The 26316-nt window shown below is 38.6% G+C and overlaps 1 protein-coding gene across 5 annotated transcripts in view; it reads right to left on the reverse strand.

Annotated features, from left to right (window-relative positions):
* Positions 1-26316, reverse strand: part of ZNF512 (zinc finger protein 512) — a gene marked incomplete at both ends in the record, with an annotated part of 32983 nt that overhangs the window by 3428 nt on the left and 3239 nt on the right. Inside the window, 10 exons of one of the 5 annotated variants that reach the window (XM_079721229.1) lie at positions 469-531; positions 1458-1559; positions 11502-11696; positions 14703-14870; positions 15457-15555; positions 15971-16057; positions 16597-16721; positions 17378-17461; positions 18065-18154; positions 18963-19153. In XM_079721229.1, the coding sequence (XP_079577355.1) occupies positions 469-531; positions 1458-1559; positions 11502-11696; positions 14703-14870; positions 15457-15555; positions 15971-16057; positions 16597-16721; positions 17378-17461; positions 18065-18154; positions 18963-19153 (1204 nt within the window). Of the gene's footprint in view, positions 1-468; positions 532-1457; positions 1560-11501; positions 11697-14702; positions 14871-15456; positions 15556-15970; positions 16058-16596; positions 16722-17377; positions 17462-18064; positions 18155-18956; positions 19157-26316 lie in introns of all 5 variants that reach the window. The other 4 variants (XM_079721228.1, XM_079721227.1, XM_079721230.1 and 1 more) reach the window with 4 other exon arrangements.

The following is a 26316-nucleotide window of genomic DNA, read 5'->3' on the forward strand; positions in this document are numbered from 1 at the left end:
AGGTGAATGGCTGTTAGCCTAACACCCAGGGATCGCACCTCCCATCCCCAGAAGCCAGAATAGTTCAGATGGGTTTGAGGATCTTCACCAATCCAGATAAGCACAATGTAAGTTGATTCTAGGAAGTTGAAGGCCCAATAAGACAGGGCATGCCCAGTGTGGTAGACGCTCAGGTGGAAGAAGTTAAATCCCTGGTAGGGACTCAGAACTATATATTTTTCTCCAAATTTTTTCACTGATATGACTTATGGCTATTTTGGCCCATTCTGCATCTTGGACATACCCTGCCATCCCACCCAATTAACAGACTGAGGATCTTTGGGACAAAAAAACCCCAAAACTAAACTAAACCAGCCTTTGAAGATAATAACAAACAGGACAACTAGCTGTTCACCGAATCTGAATTCTCTTCCATGTCAGACTATTTTAGAGGTCATGTTAAGATAAATAGTTCAGAACGTTACAAACCAATGTACAAGAGCCCAGGTGAGCTTTAAGGCCAGATACACTACTGTAGACAGCCTCACAGCCCTGAAAAAAAGAAAAAGAAATCATGTGAAGACTACACCAAACAGCATCCTTTTCTTAGCAATCTGGCCATTTACACTAACCCACTGTACCCTTGCGGGGGGGAGGGAGGGGGGGAAGAAGCCCAATAAATTGCACCACAAACCACACAGAAAAATATGTAAGCCAAAGAACAAAAAGAAAACCAAGGAAAGGTAAAAGAAAAAGAGGTAAAAAAGTTGTTTAAAAAAGCTTAAAACACTCTGTTCCCTAGTACTTTTCTGATACTTACAAAAATACAAAAAATTGTATGCTCAAATTTTTCCAAAAATCAGCTTTCTTTAGTGCAAATGTGTCTCTTACTTCTTATATATCTACTCCTCCCCAAAGTACTGCATATACAGCTGTAGTAGATTAATGATGGCTGGAAATTCTCTGCCACTCTTCCCATCAAGAAGTGAGTCATTTATTCTCCCTTTGAAACTGGATAAGTCCTATGATTTTTTTGACCAACAGAATGCTATGGAAATGAGGCTGAACAAATTCTGAAGCTAGGCCTAAGAGATCTGAGCTGTTGCTTTTATGTTCTTGGAATACTCTGTCTGAGAATTCAGTCACCATGTACCCCACTGGTAACCCAACTACCATGCAAGAGAGAGAGGCCATATGGACAATCAATCTCCCAGCTGAAGTAGCTGCTTAGAAGCCACCTGACATTCAGGCCCCATCAGAGCTTCCAGCAGAATGCAACCCATGAATGATTCCAGCTGGTGCCATATACAACTGCCCTCTGAGCCTTAACAGAATTGTTGATTTACAGAATCGTTAACAAAGTAATTGATGTTTTAAGCCTCTAAAGTTCAGGTGTTTTGTCACAAAGGAATAAATAACTGAAACAACAGCAGATGCTTGATCAACATTTAGTGAATAAATGAATGAGAAAGAACCACCTGGTTAGGACACTGAATGCGATGATACTTCTTGATATCTGACTTCCATTTGTGTAGTACTTCCTGGCTGAAGGTCGGCAGCCCAGGACGAGTATATTTTAACTACAAGACAAGAAACATTTTATTGGAGGAATCCAACTTTCAACCAAAATACCCCAAAAGTAACAGAATTACATAACTCTTCAGGTTCATATAATTCTAGAGTTGCAGAAGTATATTTTCATACACAAAAATGATAATATGTAAGATCCTTTAAAGTTCCTGAAACACGTAAGTATAATGGCCTATTGTTCTGTCTTAAAATAGTTTGATTTTTAACAGAGGACAGGAGACTTTCAGATATAACGTTTCATCTAAAGTTGAAAAAAAAGGCTAGTGACAGAGCACTATACAGTTAAAATATTTGTTACAAAAGAGAAGGCAATATAAAATTTCCCTCTGTATATATAATATATATATATAATATGTATATATTATACTCAAGAAACATATATATATTACATATTCAATAGAAATATATGGATATGGGTCAAAGCCTATAAATCAAAATGTTAACAGTGGTATTCTCTGGGTGCTAGAATTTTGAGTGATTTTCATTTTTTTCCTGCTTATCTGCATTTATCATTTTTCTTCAATGACATCATGTTAATTTTTGATATTTTAAAAATTCTAACACAAAAAAATTAACGTTCAACCTGAAAGAATGTGAGAAAACTCAAGGAATAGAACATCTATTCTTTGCTTATACTGCAAAAGTAGAATTATTCCTAGCACTTCCTCTCACATGCTTTGACACCAGTTAGTCTCTTCTTACAACTATAACTAGTTTCCAGAAGAGTTAACGCCTGTAGAGACAGTTCTTGCGAAGTTCACCATTGGTAATACACAGTCCTCCTGCTTGAAAAATGGAAGCATCTGAAAGGAAACTGATTCTCTGAGACAGAAGAACAGATCCAAGCCCACAGAGGTTAATGGAGGAAGTAAGAAAGGTAACCTAAAGAACCTTCGGTAAATTACAGTACAAAACTGATTTTATTTATAAGCATTTCCTTTTTCTTAGTCATTTTAATAGTATTAATTCCTCCAGTCCATGAGCATGGTATATCTTTCCATTTGTTTCTGTTGTCTGCAATTTCTTTCATCAGTGTCTTACAGTTTTCTAAGTATGGGTCTTTTACCTCCTTTGTGAGATTTATTCCTAGGTATTTCATTCTTTTTGATGCAACTGTTAATGGGATTGTTTTCTTAATTCTGATTTCTGCTGGCTTGTTTTTAGTGTATAGAAACACAACAGATTTCTGTGTATTAAGTTTGTACCCTGCAACTTTCCTGAATTCATTGATCAGTTCTAATAGCTTTTTGTGGTATCCTTTGGATTTTCTCTATATTGTATTATGTCATCTGCAAACAGTGACAATTTTACTTCTTTCCAATTTGGATGCCATTGATTTTATTTTCTTGTCTGATTGCTGTTGCTAGGACTTCCAGTACCAGTGGGCATCCTTAACTTCTTGATCTTAGAAGAAATGCTTTTAGCTTTTTACTACTGAGTAGGATGTTACTGGCAGGTTTGTAACAGATGGCCTTTATTATGTTGACGTATGTTCCCTCTGTAACCACTTTGTTGAGAATTTTTATCATAGATGGATTGCATTTTGTCAAAAGTTTTTCTTTATCTATTCAGATAACCACATACTTTCCATTCTTTAGTTTGTTAATGTGGTATATCACACTGATTGATTTGTGGATACTGAACCATCATTGCATCCCTGGGATAAATCCCACATGATCATGGTGTATGATCCTTTTCATGTATTGTTGAATTAGATTTGCTAATACTTTGTTGAGGATCTTGCTTTATGTTCATCAGTGATACTGACCTGTAATTTTCTTTTTTTGTGGTGTCTTTGTCAGGTTTTGGTATCAGGGTGATGCTGGCTTCATAGAATGAGTTCAGAAGTGTTCCTTCCTCTTCAATTTTTTGAAACAGTTTGAGAAGGACCAGTGTTCACTCTTCTTTATATGTTTTGTAGAATTGACCTATGAAGCCATCTGGTCCTGAACTTCTGTTTGTAGAGAGCTTTTAAATTACTGATTCAATTTGGTCTGCTCATATTTTCTATTTCTTCCTGATTCAGTCTTGGGAGATTGGATGTTTCTAGGAATTTATCCATTTCTTCTAGGTTGTCCTTTTTATCGGCATATACTGTAATTATTCATAGTAGTCTCTTATGATCATTTGTATTTCTGTGTTGTTAGTGGTAACTTTTCCTTTTTCCTTTTTGATTTTATTTGGTCACTCTCTTTTTTCTTGATGAGTGTGGCTAAAGGTTTATCAATTTTTTTTAACTTTTCATAGAACCAGCTTTTAGTTTCATTGATGTTTCCTTTTTATTTATTTATTTTTAGTGTCTATTTCATTTACTTCTGCTCTGATTTTTATTCTTTCTTTCCTTCTACCAACTTTGGGTTTTGTTTGTTCTTCTTTTTCTAGTTCCTTTAGGTATAAGGTTAGGTTGTTTATTTGGGATTTTTCTTGTTTCCTGAGGTAGGCTTGTATCATTAGAATCTAGCAGTTCCCTCTAAGAACTGCTTTTGCTGCACCCCATAGATTTTGAATTGTTGTGTTTCCATTTTCATTCATCTCCAGGTATTTTTCAGTTTCCTCTGATTTCTTTAGTGACCCACTGGTTGCTGAGTAGCATATTGCTTAGCCTCCATGTGTCATATCCTTTTGGTTGGAAAAGATGCTTGATATGATTTCAATCTTCTTGAGACTTGTTTTGTGGCCTAGCATGTGATCTATCCTGGAGAATGTTCCATGTGCACTTGATAATAATGTGTATTCTGCTTTTGGATGGAATGTTATATATATAAAACATATAAAGTCCATCTGGTCTAATGTGTCATTTAATACCAGTGTTTCCTTATTGACTTTCTGTCTGGATGACCTATTGATGTAAATGGGGTGTTAAAGTCCCATACTACTATTGTGTTACTGTCGATTTCTCCCCCTCCCTTTTTTTTTTTTTTTTTTCCATACCATGCGGCATGTCGGATCTTAGTTTCCCAACCAGGGATTGAACCCACATCCCCTGCACTGGGAGTGCGGAGTCTTAACCACTGGACCACCTGGGAAGTCCCTCTCCCTTTTTGTTTGTTAACATTTGCTTTATGTATTTAGGAGCTCCTACGTTGAGTGTATATATATTTACAACTGTTATATCTTCTTTTTGGATTGATCCCTTTATCATTATACAATGTCCTTTGTCTCGTTATGGTCTTTGTTTTAAGATCTATTTCATCTGATATAAATATTGCTACCCCACCTCTTTTTGTTTCCATTTGCATGGAATACCTTTCTTCACCCCCTCACTTTCATTCAGATCTGAAGTGAGTCTCTTTTAGACAGCATGTATACATGTTTTGTTTTCATATCCATTCAGCTACTCTATGCCTTTTGATTGGAGTACTTAGTCCATTTACATCTAATTATTGATATATATGTACTTATGGCCATTTAGGTAACTGTTCTCTGGGTATTTGTTACTCGTTTTTGTTCCTTTTTCTTCTTTTGCTCTCTTTCCTTGTAATTTGATAACTATCTTTAGTGATAGTTTTGGACTCCTTTCTCTTTTTTCTATTGTAGATTTTTGGTTTGTGGTTACCATGAGGTTTACATACAGCAACCCATATATATATTTTTCTTTTAAGTTGATGTTCTCTTAAGTTTGAAGGCATTCTAACAACCATGAATTTTTACTCTCTCCCTCAAATGTTTTTGACATATTTCACATCTTTTTGTTTTGTATATCCCTTATGCACATAGATGATTTTACTAGTTTATCTTTTAACCTTCCTTCTAGCTTTATAAGTGGTTGATTTCCTATTTTTACTGTATATTTGCCTTTACCAAAGAGATTTTTTCCTTTTGTAATTTTCATATTTCTAGGTGTGGTCTTCTCTTTTCCGATTAGAGAAGTCACTTTAACATTTCTTATAAAGCTGGTTTAGTGGTGCTGAACTCTTGTAGCTTTTACTTATCTGTCAAACCTTTTAACTCTCCTTCAAATCTGAATGATAGCTTCACTGGGAAGAGTACTTGACTGTAGGTTTTTTCCTTTCATCACTTTAAATATATTGTGCCACCCCCTTCTGGCCTGCAGTTTCAGCTGAAAAGTCAGTTGATAGTCTTGTGGGAGTTCTCTTGTACGTATCTAGTTGCTTTGTTGCTTTTAAGATCTTCTGTCTTTAATTTTTTCCATTTTAATTACAATGTGTCTTGGTGCAGACCTCTTTGGGTTCGTCTTGTTTGGAACTCTTTGTGCTTCCTAGACCTGGATATGTGTTTCCTTCCCCAAGTTAGGGAAGTTTTCAGCTATTATTTTTTCAAATAAATTCTCTGCCCCCTTTTCTCTCTCTTCCCCTTCTGGGACCCCTATAATGTGAATGTCAGTTCCCATAAACTATCTTCATTTCTTAAAATTCCTTTTTCTTTTTTCTACTCAGCTTGGGTGATTTCTACTATTTTGTCCTCCAGTTCACTCTTCTGTCCTTCTGTATCATCTAATCTACTGTTGATTCCTTCTAGTGTATTTTTTATTTCAGTTACTGTATTCTTCAGTTCTTCAGTTCTTCTTTATATTTTTTAACTCTTTGTTAAACTTCTCACTGTATTCGTCCATTCTTTTCCTGTTTTCATTGAGTATCTTTATGAGCATCACCTTGAACTCTATCAGGTAGAAGGCTTATCTACTCTTTGCTTAGTTCTTCTTCCAGGATTTTGTCTTGTTCCTTTGTCTGGAACATAGTCCTCTTTCTCCTCATTTTGCCTAATTCTCTGTGTTTACTTCCATATATTAAACAGGTCAGTTACAGTTCCCCATCTTGGAGAAGTGGCCTTATGTATGAGACATCCTGTGGCACCTAGTAGCACACTCCCCTCTGGTCACCGGAACAATATGCTCTAGGGATTTCCCCCTATGTGAGCTATGTGAGCCCTTCTTTTGTGGCGGGGCTGGCTACTGCAGGCACACTGGTAGGTGGGGCTGGCACCTGGTCCAGCTGGCTGCTAGGCCCTGACACATGCAGTGGCTGCCAGCCCACTGGTGGGCAAGAATGGGTCCCAGTGCGGCTGACAGCAGATCCCCAGGGGGTCCTGGGACTGGTGGTGACCTGCTGGTGGGCAGAACTGGGTCCTAGGGTGGCTGGCTACCAGGCTTGGGGGCACCCAGGGATGATGCTGGCCTGATGGTGGGTGGGACAAGTCCAGTAAGGCTGGCTGCATAGCCCAGGGGGTCCTGGGGCTGGTGCCAACCCACTGTTGGGCAGGTCCAGGTCCCAGAAAAGCTGCCTGTGCAGCCTGGGGCTCTTAGTGCTGGTGCTGGCCCACTGGTGAGCAGGGCCAGGCTCTAGGGGTGTCAGGGCTGGTGCAGGCCTGCTGGTGGGTGGGGCCAGGTCCTGGGCCCAGTGGTGGAGGGAGCTGGGTCCCAGTGTGGTAGCTGCTCAGCCTGAACCGGTCCTGGGACTGGTGATGACTGGCTGGTGGGTGGTAAGCCCCTGGTGCTCATAGGCTAGAGGGAGGACTCCAAAATGGCACTTGCCAGCACCGGTGTCCTCGCAGTCAAACAAGCTCCCCAAAATGGCTGCCACCAGTGACTGTTTTCCCTGGGGGAGTCACAGATGCCTCCTGCCTCTCTGGGAGGTTCTCCAAAACCAGCAAGTGGGTCTGACTCAGGCTTCTTTCCAATTACTGTCTCTGTAATGGGTCTTGGAGTGTGTGAGGTTTTTTGGTGTGCTCTCTAAGAGGACAGTCTCTGTTTCCTACAGCCCTCTGGCTCTCCTGTATGCAAGCCCTGCTGGCCTTCAAAGTCAGACATTCTGGGTGCTCATCTTCCCAGCGCAGGAACCCCAGGCTGGGGAGGAGTCAGATATGGGGCTCAGACCCCTCACAGCTTGGGGAGAACTGCTGCAGTTGTGAATATTCTTCCATTTGTGGGTCACCTATCCAGGGATATGAGCCTTGACTACCATGTCTCTGCCCCTCCTACCCATCTTGCTGTGGTTCCTTCTTTACATCTTTAGTTGTGGTTATAACTGCTATTTTCTGTTAGTCTTCACCTCATTCTCAAAGATAGTTGCTCTGTAAACAGGTCTGTCCATGGGAGGAAGTGAGTTCATAGCTGTACTACTCTACCACTTTGGCTACTCCGCCATGAATGGTTTAAATTAAATAGGATGTAGGGGGAACCCAAAATGTAATAAGAGTAACACATGAACCTTGTTATTACAAACGAGAAATATAATTATTACAAATGAGAAACATAATGAAAGGAGTGGGGGAGGGGGGAACCAACCTAAGAAACTTTGGAAAACAGTACTTTGACTATATATGCTAAGGCTAAAGATTTAAAAAACTATATACAAATATTAGTCTCTAGTTAGTAAATTTGTTTTTTACAGAGGTATGGGTTAACAATTCTGAAACTACTTCATGTTATAGTAGGATTGAGCAAATAAATAAATATACTGTAGACAGTGACAGCCAGGATTCTCATTACTAGAGAAAGGAGTTACAAGTAAGGAAAAAAGAAGGTATGAATGAAACTTGTAGTGTTGGACTGGAGATGAATCATGGCTTTAAACAGACAGATATAGAATAAATACTATTATGTGTATGTGTGCATGAATATTCATACATAAATGTCATATTTCTATCCATCAAGAGGGCCCAGAAGCAATGACACCCCAGTGGGAATGAGTACACCTAGCACTCAAATCTTTGTTTCTAAATATATTCTCCAGTAAAAGAAAGCAGGATTCCTTAGAGGAACAGTTTGGTTCCAGAGCTGGGGCAAGAAAAATACAAGATGCACCTACAGTATCTCATGGTGTCAGAAAATTAAAAAGTGCTCAAAAAGTGATAGGGACATGCTGAAAAGACACAGAAGCCCACTTGAAGAGCCCTTGATGGCCAACTCTGGGACAATTAGAGCAACAAAATAATAATAGCATTGGATTATAACCCTAGAATAAAATAAGTATCCATGACTCCATACTTACATAAATAAATTAATAGAAGAAAAAGATCTTTCTCACAGTAGAATTCCAATTAACAATTGAATAAGAAATGATGGAAACAGAAAATCATCATTAGACTAAAACACAATAGAAATAATTGTTGCAGGCAAGAATCACTGATGGATGCTAAAGTAAGTGGGCAGAAGTATAATAAGACAGATTAGTTGAATGTCTCAATCTCCCCACAAAATATTTATTAATTACAAAGGGGAAAATTGTAATTTTGCCATGGAGAAAACTGGACACCTAATCAAGTGACCAAGGTTATTATCATCAGTAAAAAGATACATATACCTCCTAATATGGTACATTGTGAAGGGCCAACATTGTTTTGAAGGCATTTTTGCCAAAAACATAAAACCTTCAATCTAATCTTGAGAAAATACCAGACACACCCACATTAGGGATATTCTACAAAATAACCAGATAGTCTCTTCAAAAGTGTCAAGGACACAAAAGACAAGGAATGCCCAAAGAACTGTAACAGATTGGAGGAGACTAAGGAGACACAGTAAACAAAATTAAATGTGGAATCCTGATGGGATGCTGATGGGATCCTGTCATACTTACATGTAAGATGCTGGTATTAGAGGAAGCTGGGTAAAGAGCATATGGAAACTCTGTACTAATTTTGCAATGATTTTGTAAGTCTAAAATTATTTCAAAATACAAAGGTTTTTTAAAAAAGGAATATGTATTTGTAAAAGAGTAAGAAATATATATTGGTCTCTGCACCCTAGATCCTGCTAATACTTAAGTCTTTGACCCTGGTACTTGACACAGAGCTCCTAAAATTTGTAATTCCCTCAGTTATAGGAATATCTGACACAGAGCTCCTAAATCTCTTGGAATTTCCTGGGTGACAGAAGCATCTTTTGTTCTAATGAGTTGACTCTTGGTGGACTCCTAGAAGGGGGCTGGTCACCAGAAAGACAAAGCAATGATGAGAAGTTTGGAACTTTCAGGCCCACCTCCCATTCTCTGGCAAGCAGAGAGGGTACGAAAATGGAGTTAATAATCAATTATGCCTATGCGATGAACCCTCCACAAAAATCCCCAAATAACAGGGTTCAGAGAACTTCTGGGTTGGTGAATATATCTATGTGCCAGGAGAGTGACACACCCCCAACTCCACAGGACAAGAGCTCTGATGCTCAGGACTCTTCCAGACTTCACCTTAGGTATCTCTTCATCTGGTTGTTCATCTGTACCCTTCATTACATCCTTTATAATAAACCAGTAAACGTGTTTCCCTGAGTTCTGTGAATCACTTGAGCAAATTATCAAACCCAAGGAGGGGGTCATGGGAACCCCAATTTATAGCCAAGCCATCAGAGTACAAGTTGACAACCTGGGACTTAAGACTGGAACCTGAAGTTGAAGCAGTCTTGTGGGATTGAGCCCTTAATTTATATGATCTGATATTAACTCCAAGTAGATAGTGTCAGAACTATATTAAATTGTAGGATACCCAGCTGGTGTTGGAGAATCGGCCAGTGTGGGAAAACCCCACACATCTGGTATCAGAAGTGTTGTGAGTGTGTAGTAGTGTGAGAGTAAAGGAAAACACAGGAGGTTTTCCTAAACAAATTGCTTGTGTTTGCATCAAGAAACACCAGAAGGACACACAAGAAACTAATAAGAATGGTTAATCATAGATACAGGAGAGGAAAAAGACAAATGAGAGTGAGATATCTCAATGTTTGTCATCATTTTGACTTTTGAACCACAATCCAAAAAATTAAGTTTTTATGTTTAAAAAAAATAATTATGCCTTGAAACCCATACACGGTCAAAATATAAAACTGTTTGATGATTTTGAGAAAGTATCTGCTAGGTAACAATACCAAAACTTATCAGTGAGCTAACAAATTCTCTAACGCATACCATGCAAAATGAAAGCAACTGGACTGCAATATCACAAAATATATGTATCTGTGCAAAATTCACATCTAAACTGAATTTAGATAACCATGTACTTTAGCCTGTGGCATGAAAAAAGTGGCAATAAATCTGAAACAAGAAAGGATGTTCTGATGTTCAAAAACAGGATCCAACTTCTTGGACCCCAGTAGGACTGATTTTTAGACCAAATAAGAAAAAGTGTTAACTTCTAGATTTGACCTATTTTCTTATAATACGTAACATTCCTCTCACATGGGTCAAAGCACTAGGCCAAATCTAAACTATTCTTCTTGACACCCTGGAGAGTAACAGACCCTTAACTCTGATCTTAGTCCTTACTGTATAGCCCTCCAACCCCTTCCCATGACTACTCCACTGTCATATACTCCTTGTCTCCTCTTGGCCAAATAGGGCTCCTTCCCTCTATGATCTGTTTACTCTAAACCAAAGGCTTCCAAGCTGGGTTCTGCACCCCTCAGAAGTACATCTGGGGCCATGGAGGGGAATGATAAAAGTATCAAGGAGAAGGCTAAGTAGACAAGCCTTTGGGCTCACTACCCCTAGTTACTCAGAGCAACTCCATTTTTAGTTATTTTATATACTGGTGTTTTGCATAAGCTTTTATTATTTGGGAAAAAAAGTAGGTGGGGAAAGGGGTTCTACTGCTATAAAAACAAACTGAAAACACCAACCTAAACTAAATATTAAACTACTACATATAAAACAAAATAAAATAAAATAAAAAACTACTACATATGAACTAACAAAGTGGAAATATACTGGGCAAAGACCAAACAAAAAAGCGACCTGGGAATTCAGGTTCACCCTGGAAGTAGCCTAAAATTAAGAGGGCTCCTTAAAGAACTTCTGAAAAAGACTGTCACTCTAGGACCTACATGAATCCAAACACTGAAGCTGGATCAGATATACTCCATCTCCAAGGATAAAGGAGCAAAATATTGTCTATCATGTACTCACTCAAGTGTGTTTACTTCTCTGTATGTAGTAAGCCCAGTATCAGACATAATGGTTCAAAATTAATACTACTTTCTGCCTCACCTTCCGATCATCAGGTACCAGATCCTGAAGCACCTTTCTCTTAGGCCACTCCTTGGCCAGTTCAGCAGAGGCCAGCTCCTGCAGGTGGTATACAGCTATCTTGGCAGAACGCCTCTGAACTCGGCCCCCACTCTTTGGCTCCAAGTTCATGTCCTTCAAGCACTCTGGCTGTCCTGACTCTGGAAAGAAGGATATCTGCAAAAATAAGACACAGTAAAACACAGGCCTGAGAAATGGCTTCCATCAGATCCAGTGATTAAAGGCTGTCCTTCCTGCTCTCAATATTGAAAGAGCTATTTAAAAAAAAAAAAAGGAAGAAAAGAAAGCTACTTACTAGCTTGCTAACCACTAGTATAAAGCTCTACCATCTTAATGCATATTTTACTGGTAAAAAGCTTCTTAGCAGGATAAAATCTGTTGTGTTGGAGTAAGTGAAAGTGGTTAAAAGTCAAGATATACCCATATACAAAGAAATAAACATCAACCCATATACAAAAATTAATTCAAAATGGATCATAGCCATAAATGTAAACCATAAAAGTATAAAAATTCTAGAAGAAACCTAGGGAGAACGTTTTGTGATCCTGGGCATGATGGTTTTTTGATGTGTCAACTTGGCGAGGCTACCGTCATCAGTTAATCAACCAAACATTAATCTAGATGCTGATGTGAAGGTATTCTTATAAATCTAATATATGTCCATAATCAGTTGACTTTAAGTAGGAGAGGTGTGACAGAAAAAAGAGGCAGGAGACACTTCAAGCATGAGAGACTCAATACTGTTGCTGACTCGAAGATAAATGGACCGTGAGCCAGGGACTGCAGGTAGCCTTTAGAAGTTGAGCACATCTCCCAGCAAACACGGAAGTGAGGTCCTATGCCTGAATGGAACTGAATTCTTGAACCATCTTAAAGAGCCCGGAAACAGATCCTCTCCTCGAGCCTCCACAAAGGAATAGCCCTACCGACACTTTGATTCCAGTCTTGTGAGGCTCTACACAGGGGAACCAGCTGAGCCATGCTGTAACCTGGACTTCTGGCCTAATAAACTGTGAGATAATACAGTTGTGTTGTTTAAGCCGTTAATTTTATGGTGATTGTTATAATGCAGCAAAAGAAAATTATACACTGGATTGGGCAAAGATATCTTAGATACAACAACAAAAGCATTATCCAGAAAAGGAAAAAAAAAGATAAACTGAACTTTATGAAAATTAAGAATTCTGCCCTTTGAAAAACACTATAAAAAATGCAAAGACAAGCTACAGACTGGGAGAAAATATCTGCAAAACATGTATCTGCTAAAACACTCGTGTCCAGGGACTTCCCTGTTGGTCCAGTGGTTAAGACTCTGCGCTCCCAATGCAAGGGGCACGGGTTTGATCCCCAGTCGGGGAATTCAGATGCTGCATTCCGCACAGCACAGAAAAAAAAATAATAATAATAAATAAATAAATAAAAGATATGGGAACATATGTATATGTATAACTGATTAACTTTGTTATAAAGCAGAAACTAACACACCACTGTAAAGCAATTATACGCCAATAAAGATGTAAAAAAAAAAAGACTTGTCCAGAATATATAAAAAACCCAAAATATATTTAAAACGTTAATAGCAAGACAACAAAAACTGCAACAATAAAATGAACACAGGATTTCAACAGACACTTCACTAAAGAAGAAACTTCATTAAAGACTGACATTGCCAATAAGCAGATGAAAAGATGGTCAATATCATTAGTCATTAGGGAAATGCAAATTTAAACTGCAGTAAAATACTGCTACATACCTATTAGAATGGATTTAAAAAATGAACATGACAAGGGCAAGCTGATAAAAGACGCAAAGCTCCTGGAATTCTCATACTTTGCTGGTGAGAATGAAAAATGGCACAGCCACTTAGGAAAACAGTTTGGCAGTTTCTTACGAAGTTAAACATACACTTATCATATGACCTAACAATCCTATTCCTAAGTATTTACCCAAGAGAAATTAAAACTTATTTTCACACAAAAACCTTTATATGTAAATGTTTATAGCAGCTTATTCAAAACTGCCCCAAACTAGAAATGACTCAAATGCTCTTCAACTGGTGAATGGATAAAATGTGAAATATCCATACAGTGGAATCTTAGACAGAAACAAAAAGGAATAAACTAATGATCCATGCAACACATGGATGAATCACAAATGTATTATGCTAAGAGAAAGAAGCCAGAGTCAAGAGGGTATATACTGTATGATTCCATTTATATGACGTTCCAAAAAAGGCAAAACTATAGGGACAGGAAATAGATCAGTGGTTGCCAGGGGCTGGGGGTGGGAAGAGCAACCGACTACAAAGGGACACAAAAGAACCTGGAGGGCATGATCAAACTGTTCTATATCTTGATCATGGTGGTAATTACATGACTGTATGTTTTTGTCGAAACTCTTATAACTGTATACTAAAAAGAGTGAATACTAATTACCATATGTAAGTTATATCTTGAAACTTAATGTTAAAAAAAAAAAAAATGAGGGCTTCCCTGTTGGTGCAGTGGTTGAGAGTCTGCCTGCCAATGCAGGAGACACGGGTTCGAACCCTGGTCTGGGAAGATCCCACATGCCGCGGAGCAACTAGCCCCATGAGCCACAATTACTGAGCCTGCGCGTCTGGAGCCTGTGCTCCACAACAAGACAGGCCGTGATAGTGAGAGGCCTGCGCACCGCGATGAGGAGTGGCCCCCACTTGCCACAACTAGAGAAAGCCCTCATACAGAAACAAAGACCCAACACAGCCATAAATAAATAAATAAATACATACATAAATAAATAAATTAAAAAAAAAAAAATGAGGTGGGGGAGCCTAGAAATGTAATCAGGAAAAAAAAAAGTCAAGACAAACAAATTGGAATAGAGGGATCGGCTGGATAGAATCCTGCAAAATGTCTCACTTAGGGAGAATGCCTTAAGCTTTAAAAATATAGTAATGAGTTTACTTCTGCCCAGACTATACAATGAACTTTGATTTCTTTAACCTAATAATGATCAAACAGCAGACAGGAGAGCACAAAAGAACAAGAAAGAGAGAGAACAAAAACACTCATATTAAAAGGGACTACAAATGAGGAACCAAGGATTCAGGAAAGATGCAGGGGCAAGCAGTCACCGCAGAACAGATCCTCAAACAGGGTCTGGAAAGCAATCAGTACTCACAGGCCCGTGCTCTGACCTCAGGTGATACGCAAGTCCAGCCTTCGATCTATATGGCTTTCCACAGTGGTGACATTTCAGGGTCATCTTCTCCAGCTCTGCAGCCCCTTTGCCACATTTTCTGACATGATACAGATATCCCATGATGCTGGTGAAGCTACTAGAGCAACTCTGAACAAAGGAGAGAGGCCTATATTATAATCTTACATATTTTTATATGATTTCTAAACTTCTAAACAGCCACATCATACAAACAGACGCTCTGATATCACTAGACCCTCTCCAGCATTTCCCATTCGCACAACCCTTCCTTGTCCCTGGCCCAACTGCTGTCCTATCTACCACCAAGTATGATATTCAATCAACTTAGCAATCAGTAAACTAGAACTGTATATCTCGTCTGTGTCACAGCTTCCTCCTTGGTCTATGATCCAACTCCACCCCAATATCAAACAGCCAGCAATATCAAAGTTCCTCACATGAGGTTACTACAATCCTCTTTATCACACTAAAGAAAGGATGACAAAGAAACTCCTTCAAACAAAGGGAAAAGGGAGAACAAATTTCTGGAGATGAGAAAGAAAATAAAGAACTGTTAGTGAGTTCAGGAGACCCTGAAAAACAGAAGTCACTCTTATGCTGGAAGATGACACAAAACCAGGTCTGTAAGGGAGAAGTAGGAGACATGGAAGTGAGTAACAGAAAGACATTGACCTGAGACTCCAGGCAGAAGGAGTTGCTGTCTTTGGGCTCTTACCTCACGCATGCACCTCAGCTTTCCCAGTCTCTTGAGAACTGTTCGGAGACGTTCCCTTTCACTTGGCTCATCTATTTCATCTCCAGCCTTCAAGATGGGCTAGAAAGCAAGAGAAGCAAACAGGCAAATGACTCATGGACAAGACAGATACAGAAAAAAAATTCTAACATAGGAGAATCAAGGACTGGACTAGTACCTCAGCTGATGCCCATGAAGTCTAAGTTATCTGACTCCTGGCTTTCTCCATCTTCTCCTAAACAGTGAAGTGAATGTAAAGGAACTAAGAGTTCAAAGCCTCTACCTCCCAGGATATGAACTTTGGGCTAACCTAAACACAAATACCTATGTATTATCCACATTTCATTGTGTGTAACTCTTCTATCTAAAGGGCCTTCTTACTTAACACCCCATGAAGTCCCAGAGCCTTAGCCATCTCCACTGATTTATCTACACTCATCCAAGTAAAGGCATCCAAATACCACATAGGCTCACACAGCACAGAACACACTCTTACCAAGCTATTATGATTTGCCATGACATGATACTTCATCCCTGCCAGTGAACGAAGTTGTTTCCCACAATGATGACAAGTGAACATTTCCTACAAGGAAAAAACACTGCTCAGGGCCAGGCTGTTCAACAGAGAAAGAGAATGTCACAAAGTCCTATTCAACTGCTCTGGTCTGTATCTCCTTTATTTCCCAAATTCTATAATAGTCAATGAATCTCAAAATCCCAAAAGCTCATTGTCATGTCCTCAAGGGCAAAGAGGTAAAGGCTATTCATTTTCAAAATAATAAGAACTACCATTTACTGAGTGCCAGTATTTGCCAAGTAATGGGGTAGGCACTTAGCATGTAATATTTCTTTTTTATCCTCTCATGGACTACACAAGGTAGTAACTATCTCTACTTTATAAATGAGAAAACTGAGGTCCACACATAAAAAGCTAAATGACACAACTAGTAAGTACCTGAATGAAGATTCAAACCCAAGTCTGTCAGACTCCAGAGTCTATGTTTTCTCTATGACACAATGCTGCCTCTTCTCCACAATAATCAGCATATCCAACACAGTGCCAGAGGTTTAAAGTTTGGGTCAAAAGTCATAACAGTTATGAAATGCCACAAAATATCTAACCTGTTTGCAGTTTTCCATGTGTTTCTTTAAGCCCTCTATGGTCTTTCTCCCCACTGCCTGGCAGGTAGGACAGGAGACACTGCCTTTATCCACAATTTCTAAGTACCACTGCTCCTCTAAACTGCCTACAAAGGAGAGAAAGGAACACTTACAATTTGCAGTATGCTCCAGAGACAAAAAGCACAATCCCAGATTTTAGGAAAAGTATCATAAAGTGGCTTTTCCTCTTCCTGGGGGAAAGACTCTTGCTATATATAACTTATAAATAATTTTTTCAGACAGTGAAGAGTTTCTGAAACTCCTACTCAGTTCCCCATGATCAAAACCATCCAACAACCACTCCAAAGCCCAGTGGCTTAAAGAAATGAGCAATAATTTTTTTCCCAGTTTTACTGACGTATAACTGTCAATGGGTAATATTTTTCATAGTAGCATATAAGAATGGGATACTGAGATATATAACAATCAGTTTGCTAAGTGTTTCCTATGTGCCTGAGACTTTGTTAAATGTTTTTATCCCATTTAATTTTTCATAACAATTCTAACTGCCTTTATTATTCCTATTTAGAGACAAGGAAACTGAAGTTTGCAGAAATTAAGAGGCAGGTCAAAAAATTAATGAAGAGCCAAAACTTGAACAAACATGACTGACCTCCAAAGCCGTGCGCTTAATAAGTGCCTCTCTAAAAAAATGCTTTGGTACATCATTCCTTTACCAACAACAACAAAAAAGACAGAATGAGAGAACTAGATCTCACAAAGCTTCCGACAGAAAGCATACCTGCTGCATAAGCTGGTGGTTCCTTCCGAATACGACGAGCCTGGGCTTTGGGATTAGGCTGAGTTTTAGGCCGTTGCTTCCTCCCTGACGCAAGACAGAAACTTGAAGCCCAACACATCACCTTTGCTGACCCCTCTCTAGCACCAAAATCTCTTTCCTCCTCTTCTCAACACCCTAGGCCCCACTCCCTCAACCAAATGACTCCCTTAAGTCATGACAGAAGAAAACGGTAAAATAAGGCAGGATGGGGGTACTTCCCTGGTGGTCCAGTGGTGAAGACTCCGTGTTCCCAATGCAAGGGGCCTGGGTTCAATCGCTGGTCAGGGAACTAAGATCCCACATACCGCAACTAAGCCTACACGCTGCAACTAGAGAGCCCGCGCACTACAGCTAATGAGCCTGCGAGCTCTAGAGCCCGCGAGCCTCAACCAGAGAAGCCCGTGCGCCACAACTAGAGAGCCCACATGCCACAACTAGAGAAGCCCGTGCGCCGCAACGAAGATCCAGCGCAGCCAAAATTAAAAAAAAAAAAAAAAAAAAAGGCAGGATGGAGGCCATTCCTTGCCAAAAAATTCAAAGGGCTCAAAAGTGCTTAAGGGCCAAAATCTAAGGTCCCTCTCCCTTTCACCTTCAGAGAATAAAGCCCAGGCACGCAGTGAAAAAGAATTAGCAAAGTTACTCCCTTACCATAAAGCTTATGCTTCTTCTGAGGAAATTCTCGATAGTCTTCATCTTCTTCCTGTCTGGGTTTCCTTTTTCCTTTGGCTGATACTCCACCTGACCCAGAAATAACATAGGAAAACAAAACAAAATCTCAGTATGGTTTATATGAGAACATCTACGCCCCCCTTCAAATCATCGATCACAATACCACCAAAGAGAAAGATTATCAGCAAGCACGGGTCTTACAGAAGTGTTTGTAACATTTTTAGGGAAGTTGGTATAACTTTTCATTAACTGACTCAACCTCCCCTTTTCCTTTTGTGCTGATCTCCATCCCAAGTGATCAACTGTTCCCTATGAAAAATAAGATCCTTCAGGCAGTGTGATTTGTTTGATCCTGATTTGAGGCTAACTGTTCAAGATAAAGGGCTACTAAGAACCCTTCAGACTATAACCACTAATAAATTCCACTTAGAATAATCCTTACACTAGCCCCTAAACCCTCAACAGAGGATCAAACTAGAACAACAGGAAAGAAAGTTCAATTCATATGAAGAGCAAAGGCTATACCATATCACCTAGAGGAGTAAGATCAGCAGAATTTCACTCAGTGAAACAGAGGGACACTTCATGAAGCTAAGAGTATATGACAGCCTAACGCCTTAAAAAAAATTTCAGGGGACTTCCCTAGCGGTCCACTGGTTAGGACTTGGCGCTTTCACTGCCATGGCCCAGGTTCAATCCCTGGTTGGGGAACTAAGATCCCACAAGCCGAGTGGCACGGCCAAAAACAATAAACATAAAAATTCAACCACTAATAAGGAACACATATGTGGTACTTAATATTTTAAGAGCCATTTACAACAGCTACCTCAAATATAACTTTAGAGAGTTCCCTGTCTTTGGAATAAGATACTGATACTGATACCTTCAACACGGGAAGTAGCAGCTGGCTTGATCCTTCTCATCTTCATCCAGTAGGTAGACTTTCGGAAGGAGGCTGGAAAATCACTCACCGGTTCACACGAAGAAGCAGATGACGAGCCGCTTAAGGAGTCATCATGAGGGATAGTGTACTGGAAACTATTATCCTTTATGGAGCACTGGGTCCTGCTACTAACATGACACAAAGATAAATACCACAAAGGAGGGTCTGGAGTAAAGTTTCTATTACTTATATTACATCATAAGAAGATAACCAAGTTGGTTACCTGTGCAAAAAACGAAGAAGCCTGATAATAAAAACAATTTAGATTGTAATTTTCTAACAATTAAAATAGTTGACCTAGTACAATACATATAATGATTATTATACTTCACTATAATCAGAAAGCATAAGCAGTCCACATAAATGATCATTCTATAGCCCAAGTAGGCATTCCTTCCTAAATCCATCAATGAAAAGAAAGTAGTGAAACAGGGTGTTCCATGACCCTTCAGAAGATCCCCTGGATCTGTAAGCAGGTATGTCCAGGCCTCCCTATTTCTCTGGCAGAGGGACAGTAACCACTACACCTTGATGTCAGGGCACCCTCTCTTGCTTAGGCTTGATACATAGCTAAAGGAAGGGTGCTATCTTGTCTGAGTTAAGCAGGCCAGAAGTCTGGTATATGGCTGGATCCAAATTTCTAAATCGAAGACCAGTCAGTATGTCGTCAACAAACATCACTGAGTAGTGACAAAGTGTCTTCTAGATGGCTCAAAGTGTGGTAGAGCAGCAGTTCTCAAAGTGTAGTCCAAGGATCTCTGAGACATTCCTCTTCCAGCTAACTTAACTGTGTGAGGCCTGCCTTAGATTTATGGTTTAGAAATGTCACTCTGGATGCTGTATGAAAGATGACCCCATGGAGGATGAGTGAAAGAAAGGAGAAGAGTTAGCAGCTTATTGCAATAGTATGGATAAGAGATGATGAAAGCTTGAACTTGAACTAAGGTTTCGTAGTAGAGATGATAAACTGACATATTCAAGACAACACTTTAGAGGTACAGTTGGTAACAATTACACATAGAGGCTTGTGGTAGCAGGTAGTTGGAAGTAACAAAGGTGACCATTCTTAGGAATAAATAAAAGTAAAATGTGATAGATGCCTGCTAAGGAATATTATGTAGCTGTTAGAAGCAATAAACCATTTCTACACATCTAGAGATATGAACGTAACTAAAAAGCATACTGTTCAATAAAAAAAAAAACAGAACAAGATGTACAGTACAATGTCAATTCAGTAAATTAAAAACAATTACACAAGTAAACAGCACTAGCTATTTTATAAGGACTCATAAATATTTAAGGACAAATATCAAAGTTGTTAGTATGGTTGTCTCTGGGAGGAAGGGGATGGATGTGGGGATAGGGAAAACAAAAAATAACAGGGACTTACAAAGTCAGTATGCTACAAAAAGGGAAAAATGATTCTCAGCTCTGTACATGAGGTCCAATATTACAAGTTTAATACAGAGATGTCCTGGTTCCGGCACAGTGGCATACACCCACTACGGCCCGTTCCTCTTGCTGATTACAACTAAAAACTCTGGACCTCAAAAAGTAAACAAAAGCAGGTGGATTGTGGAGAAGAGTTAAAACTGGGAGAAGTGAGCCACATGGGGTATGTTTCCCAGTTTTTTTTTCTCTCACACGCAGCTTTGCAACAGGGGTGGCCCCCACTCACAGAACAGCATGGGCAGCCTAAATTCTCATAGAAACTCCATCTTTCTGGCCTTATAAACCAGGAAAAGGGGTCTCTATAGACTAGAGAATGTGGGGGAATCATGGAGAAGAGACAGGCAAAGAAGGTGACCTCGTATTTCTGTGTACAAATCCACACAAATCACAGCTTAGCCTGAGCTATGTATGTGTGGAGCATACCCAAACCAGCTTAGCAAAGACTTTGAAAGTGAAATAAGATTTAAACAAACTACACAAGTCTCAGCCTAACCCCTGAGCTACTACTGTGAGACAGATCCAAACCAATGTCTCAAAAGCTTGGAGAACTGAAACAAGCTTCGAAAAACTAACCCCTGAGCTCTAAACCATCATAGAAAAGACTCAAAAGCATGGAACTTCAGTTCCACTGAACCAATGCCTTCAGAAAGTACGACAGAATTTATGATCTGAACCTAAACAGGTTACCTGCTAAAATAAAAACAGCAACAATCCCCAGAAGATCCTAAAAAGACCCACGGTCTACACAAATAACATTCACAATCTTGAGAATAAATTCCAAAATTACGCAATTCACAAAGAACCAGGAAAATGTGAGAAATTCTCAAAGGACAGATGATAAACAGATGTTGGAAGATGATGCAGATATTGGAACTATCAAAGCCTTTAAAGCCGCTATTATAACTATGCTCCACGCTAGAAAGGAAAACACTGGAAATGAAGGAAAATGTAGGGATTATCAGCAGAAAAATAGAAATCATAAAAAAGAACAAATTAATTTTAAAACTGAAAAGTAACAAATAAAATAAAAACTCACTGATGGGCTAGTAATAGAATGGAGACGGCAGAGGAAAGAATCTATGAACTTGAAGACAGATCAATAGAAATTATCCAATCTGAAGAACAATGAGGACAAAAGACTGAAAAACAGTCAACAGAGCCCCAACAACCTGTGGTGTCAATATCAAAAGATCTAACTTAAGCATAGTTGTCATCCAAGAAGAAGAGGAAAGAGAGATTGAGGAAAAGTTTTTGAAAAAAATAATGGTGGAAAAATCCCCCATATTTAATGAAAAACATAAATTTACAGATTTAAGAAGCTCAACGAACACTCAATAGAAAAACACACCTAGATATATCTTAATGAAACTGTTTAAAACTGAAGAGTTTTTAAAAATCCAGAAAGCAGCTAGGAAAAAAGCACATATTACATACAGAGAACAGTGATTCAAATGATTGGGAATTTCTCAACAGAAACCAAGACAGCACAACAACATCTTTAAAATCCTGAGAGAAAAGATTTATCAATCCAAAATTCCATATTCAGTGAAAATAGCCTTTAGGAATATTTCTTCAGATGAAGAAAAACTAAGAAAATGTGTTGCCAGCAGACTGCTCTATGAAAAATGCTAAGGGAAATAATTCCAGCTGAAGGGAAAATGACACCAGAGAGAAATCTGGATTTTTAAGAATGAAGAAAGAGCACGAGAAATGGCAAACAGCCAGGTAAATATTAAAAACTCTTTAAAGCAAAATTTAAGCATTCTCTGGTAAGGTTTTCAATAAATGTAGATGTAATATGTATGACAGCTATAAGTTAATGGTCAGCAGGTAGGGGGTTAAAGGAATCTATATGGTCTAAGGCTTCTATATGTAAGCAACGTGGTAGTATTTTAACTCTAAGTAGATGATGAAAGGGAAGGTATATATTGTAATTCCTAGAGCAACCACTACCAAACCTCCCCCTCAAAGGAAAAAAAAGAGGGGGGGGAGCAGGAGAGAGAGCCAAAATCAAACAGATAAATTAAAATGGCACACTACACATTTCAATAATCCAAAAGAACGTACAGAGGAAAAACAGAGTAGAGAGAACAAATAATTACATGGTAGACCTCAATCCAATCATGCAATAAGTAATGTAAACGTTTATGGTCTACATACTCCAGTTACAAGTCAGAGACTGAGAGAGTAAATAAAAAAGCAATATCCTAGTGTATGCTGCCTACAGAGGCACACTTTAAATATGAAGACATATGTAGATTGGAAGTAAAAAGATGAAAAAATTATACCATGCCATCAGCAAACACAAGAAGCCTGGAGTGGCCATTTCAATATCAGATAAAATAGACTTCAAGACAAAGAGTATTACCAGAGATAAAAAGGGACACTTCATAATAATTAAAATGACAAATCATCAGGAAGACATAATTACTCATTGCATGTGTCTAACAATAGAGGCTCAAAGCACACAAAGCAGAACTGGTAGAAAAAGAAAAGTAGACAATTCCACAATCTTACCAGAAATTTTAAGTCCTCCTCCTCTTAGGAACTGACAGACTAGACAAAAATTGAGTAAACACACAGAAGATCTGAACTACACTATTAGCCACCCTGCTGTAGTTGACATTTATAGAACACTACATCCAACACTACGGGATATACTTTCTTTTCAAGAGCACACTGTGCATTCACAAGATAGATCGTATACTGGGCTATAAACTTCAAACTTAAACAGATGAAAATAATACATGTGTCCTCTGACCACATCAGAATTAAATTAGAAATCAAGAATAGCAAGGTATCTAAAATTAAAAAAAATAAATCTGGCAATTAAAGAATCCAATTCTAAATAATTCATGGGTCACAAATGAAATCACAGGGCTTCCCTGGTGGCGCAGTGGTTGAGAGTCCGCCTGCCGATGCAGGGGACACGGGTTCGTGCCCCGGTCCAGAAAGATCCCACATGCCGCGGAGCGGCTGTGCTTGTGAGCCATGGCCGCTGAGCCTGCGCGTCCAGAGCCTATGCTCCGCAACGGGAGAGGCCACAACAGTGAGGGCCCGCGTACCGAAAAAAAAAAAAAAAAAAAAAAAAGAAATCATAAAGGAAATTCAAAAATATTTTAAGTGAATAACAACAAAAATATACATATTAAAATTTGTGGGATGCAACTAAAGCAGTACTTAGAAGGAAACTTAAAGCTGTAAATGCTTATGTTAGAAAAGAAGATCTAAAATCAATGAGTTAAGATTTCATCTTAAGGTACCTTAAAAAGAAGAGCAAAGCAAGCCCAAAGAAACAGAAGGAACAACATAATAAAAAGGAGAAATTCACAAATTAGGAAACAGACTTTACAGAAAATCTGGTTCTTTGAAAAGATCACAAAATTGACAACACTGTGGCTAGACTGATCAAGAAAAAAAGATACCAAAGATACCACAAATAACCAATGTCAGAAATGAAAGAGGGGTTATTATTATACATCATACAGACATTAAAATCATGAGAATACTTCGAAAAACTTTATGCCAAAAAAACTGACAAATTAAGATGAACACATTTCTTAAAAAATACAACTTACCAAACTGACATAAGAAGAAACTGGAGGCATAAAGATCAGAAGGAAAAAAGTAAAACTGCCCCTACTTGCAGATTTTTTTAACAGATTTTATTCAGTTTGTTTACAAAGATAATCTCAGAAAATATATGAAATAATTACTAGAATTAAAAATGAATTGAGGGACTTCCCTGGTGGTGCAGTGGTTAAGAGTCTGTGTGCCAGTGCAGGGGACACAGGTTCAATCCCTGGTGCAGGAAGATCCCACATGCCACGGAGCAACTAAGCCCGTGTGCTACAACTACCGAGCCTGTGCTCTAGAGCCCACAAGCCACAACTACTGAGCTCACGTGCCACAACTACTGAAGCCTGCGTGCCCTAGAGCCGGTGCTCCGCAACAAGAGAAGCCACCACAATGACAAGCCCACACACCACAATGAAGAGTAGCCCCCGCTTGCCACAACCAGAGAAAGCCCGAGCGCAGCAACGAAGACCCAACACAGCCAAAAAATAAATTAATTAATTTATTAATTTTTAAAAAATGAATTTAGCAAGTGACAGGATACAAGGCTAAAATACAAAAATCAATTGTGGGACTTCCCTGGTGGCGCAGCGGTCAAGACTCCGTGCTCCCAATGCAGGGGGCCCGGGTTTGACCCCTGGTCAGGGAACTAGATCCCACATGCATGCTGCAACTAAGAGTTCACATGACACAACTAAGGAGCCCACCGGCTGCAACTAAGGAGCCCATGTGCTGCAACTAAGGAGCCTGTGAACCGCAACAAAGGAGCTCGCCTGCAGCAACTAAGACCCAGCACAACCAAATAAATAAATGAAATATTTTTTTAAAAGTGTATTCTTAGCTACTAGCAACAAGCAACTAGAAGATGAACTTAAAAAATAATAGCATTTACAGTAACAAAAAACACAGGAACCTAGGAACAAATCTAGGAACCTAGAAACAAATATAACAAAAGCCATTCAAGAATTTTACAATGAAAACTACAACACACTGGTGAGAGAAATTGAAGAAGACCTAAATAAATGGAAAAATATAACATGCTCATAAATCAGAAAATTCAATATTGTTAAAATGGCAATTCTCCCTAAATCGACCTATAGATTCAATACATACACCAATCAATACTCCAGTATGCTTCTTTTTATAGAAATAACAAACTGATTGTAGAATTTATATAAAAAGGCCAAGAAAAAAAAAAAGAGGCCAAGAAAATAAAATAGCTGAAACAATCTTGAAAAAAACAACAAAGCTAGATGACTTACCTTACCTGATTTCAGGACTTACTCTAATGCTACAGTATCAAAACAGTTTAGTACTGGCAAAAAGATAGACATACACATTCATGGAAGAGAATAATGAAAGTCCAGAAACAGACCCACACCTATACATGTTCAACTGATTTTTAACAAAGATGCCAAGGCAACTGAACAGGGAAAGGAGAGTCTCTTCAACAACTGGATATACAAATGGAAAGACATTAATATTGACCTTTATAACACACCATACACAAAAATTAACTCTAAATGAGCCATAGACCTGAATGTAAAACCTATAAAACTTCTGGAAGAAAGCAAAGGAAAAAATCTTTGCAATTAGGGATGGCAAAGTTTTCTTAAATAGAATACAAATAGCATGAAACATAAAAGGAAAAAATGATAAGATTTTTATTATTTTTAATGATAAATTTAAAACTTTGGCTCTTCAAAAGACACCATTAAGAAAATGAAATGCAAACCACTGAAGAGGAAATATTCAAGACACATATAACAAAAGAACTGTGTTCAGAAAATATTTTTTTTAATTAAATTATACAATTTAATGGTGAGACAAAACACAATTTGGTTTTTTTTTGGGTGGCAAAAGACATCAACACACTTGACAAAAAAAGATACAGGAATGGCCAAGAAGCACATGAACAGATGTTTTACAGCATTATTCATCAGGAAACTGCTCATTAAAACCACAATGAAACGCAATTATACACCCATTAAATTAGCTAAAATTAAGAGACTTACTCTCCTACACTGCTGGTAGGAATGTAAAGTAATACCGCCAATTTGGAAGACTGACAATTTCTTAAAAAGTTAAACATACTCCTGACATGGGACCCAATCAACCTTAGATGGTAAATTCCATCTTAATAAATAAATACTGTGTTAAGTATTTATCAAAAGAAACAAAAATATTTTTCCACACAGAGACTTGCCCATGAATGTTCACAGCAGTTTTACTGTAATACCTCCACACTGAGAATAACCCA

Source organism: Hyperoodon ampullatus (assembly GCF_949752795.1).
Source record: "Hyperoodon ampullatus genome assembly, chromosome: 15".
Classification (NCBI taxonomy): Eukaryota; Metazoa; Chordata; class Mammalia; order Artiodactyla; family Ziphiidae; genus Hyperoodon; species Hyperoodon ampullatus.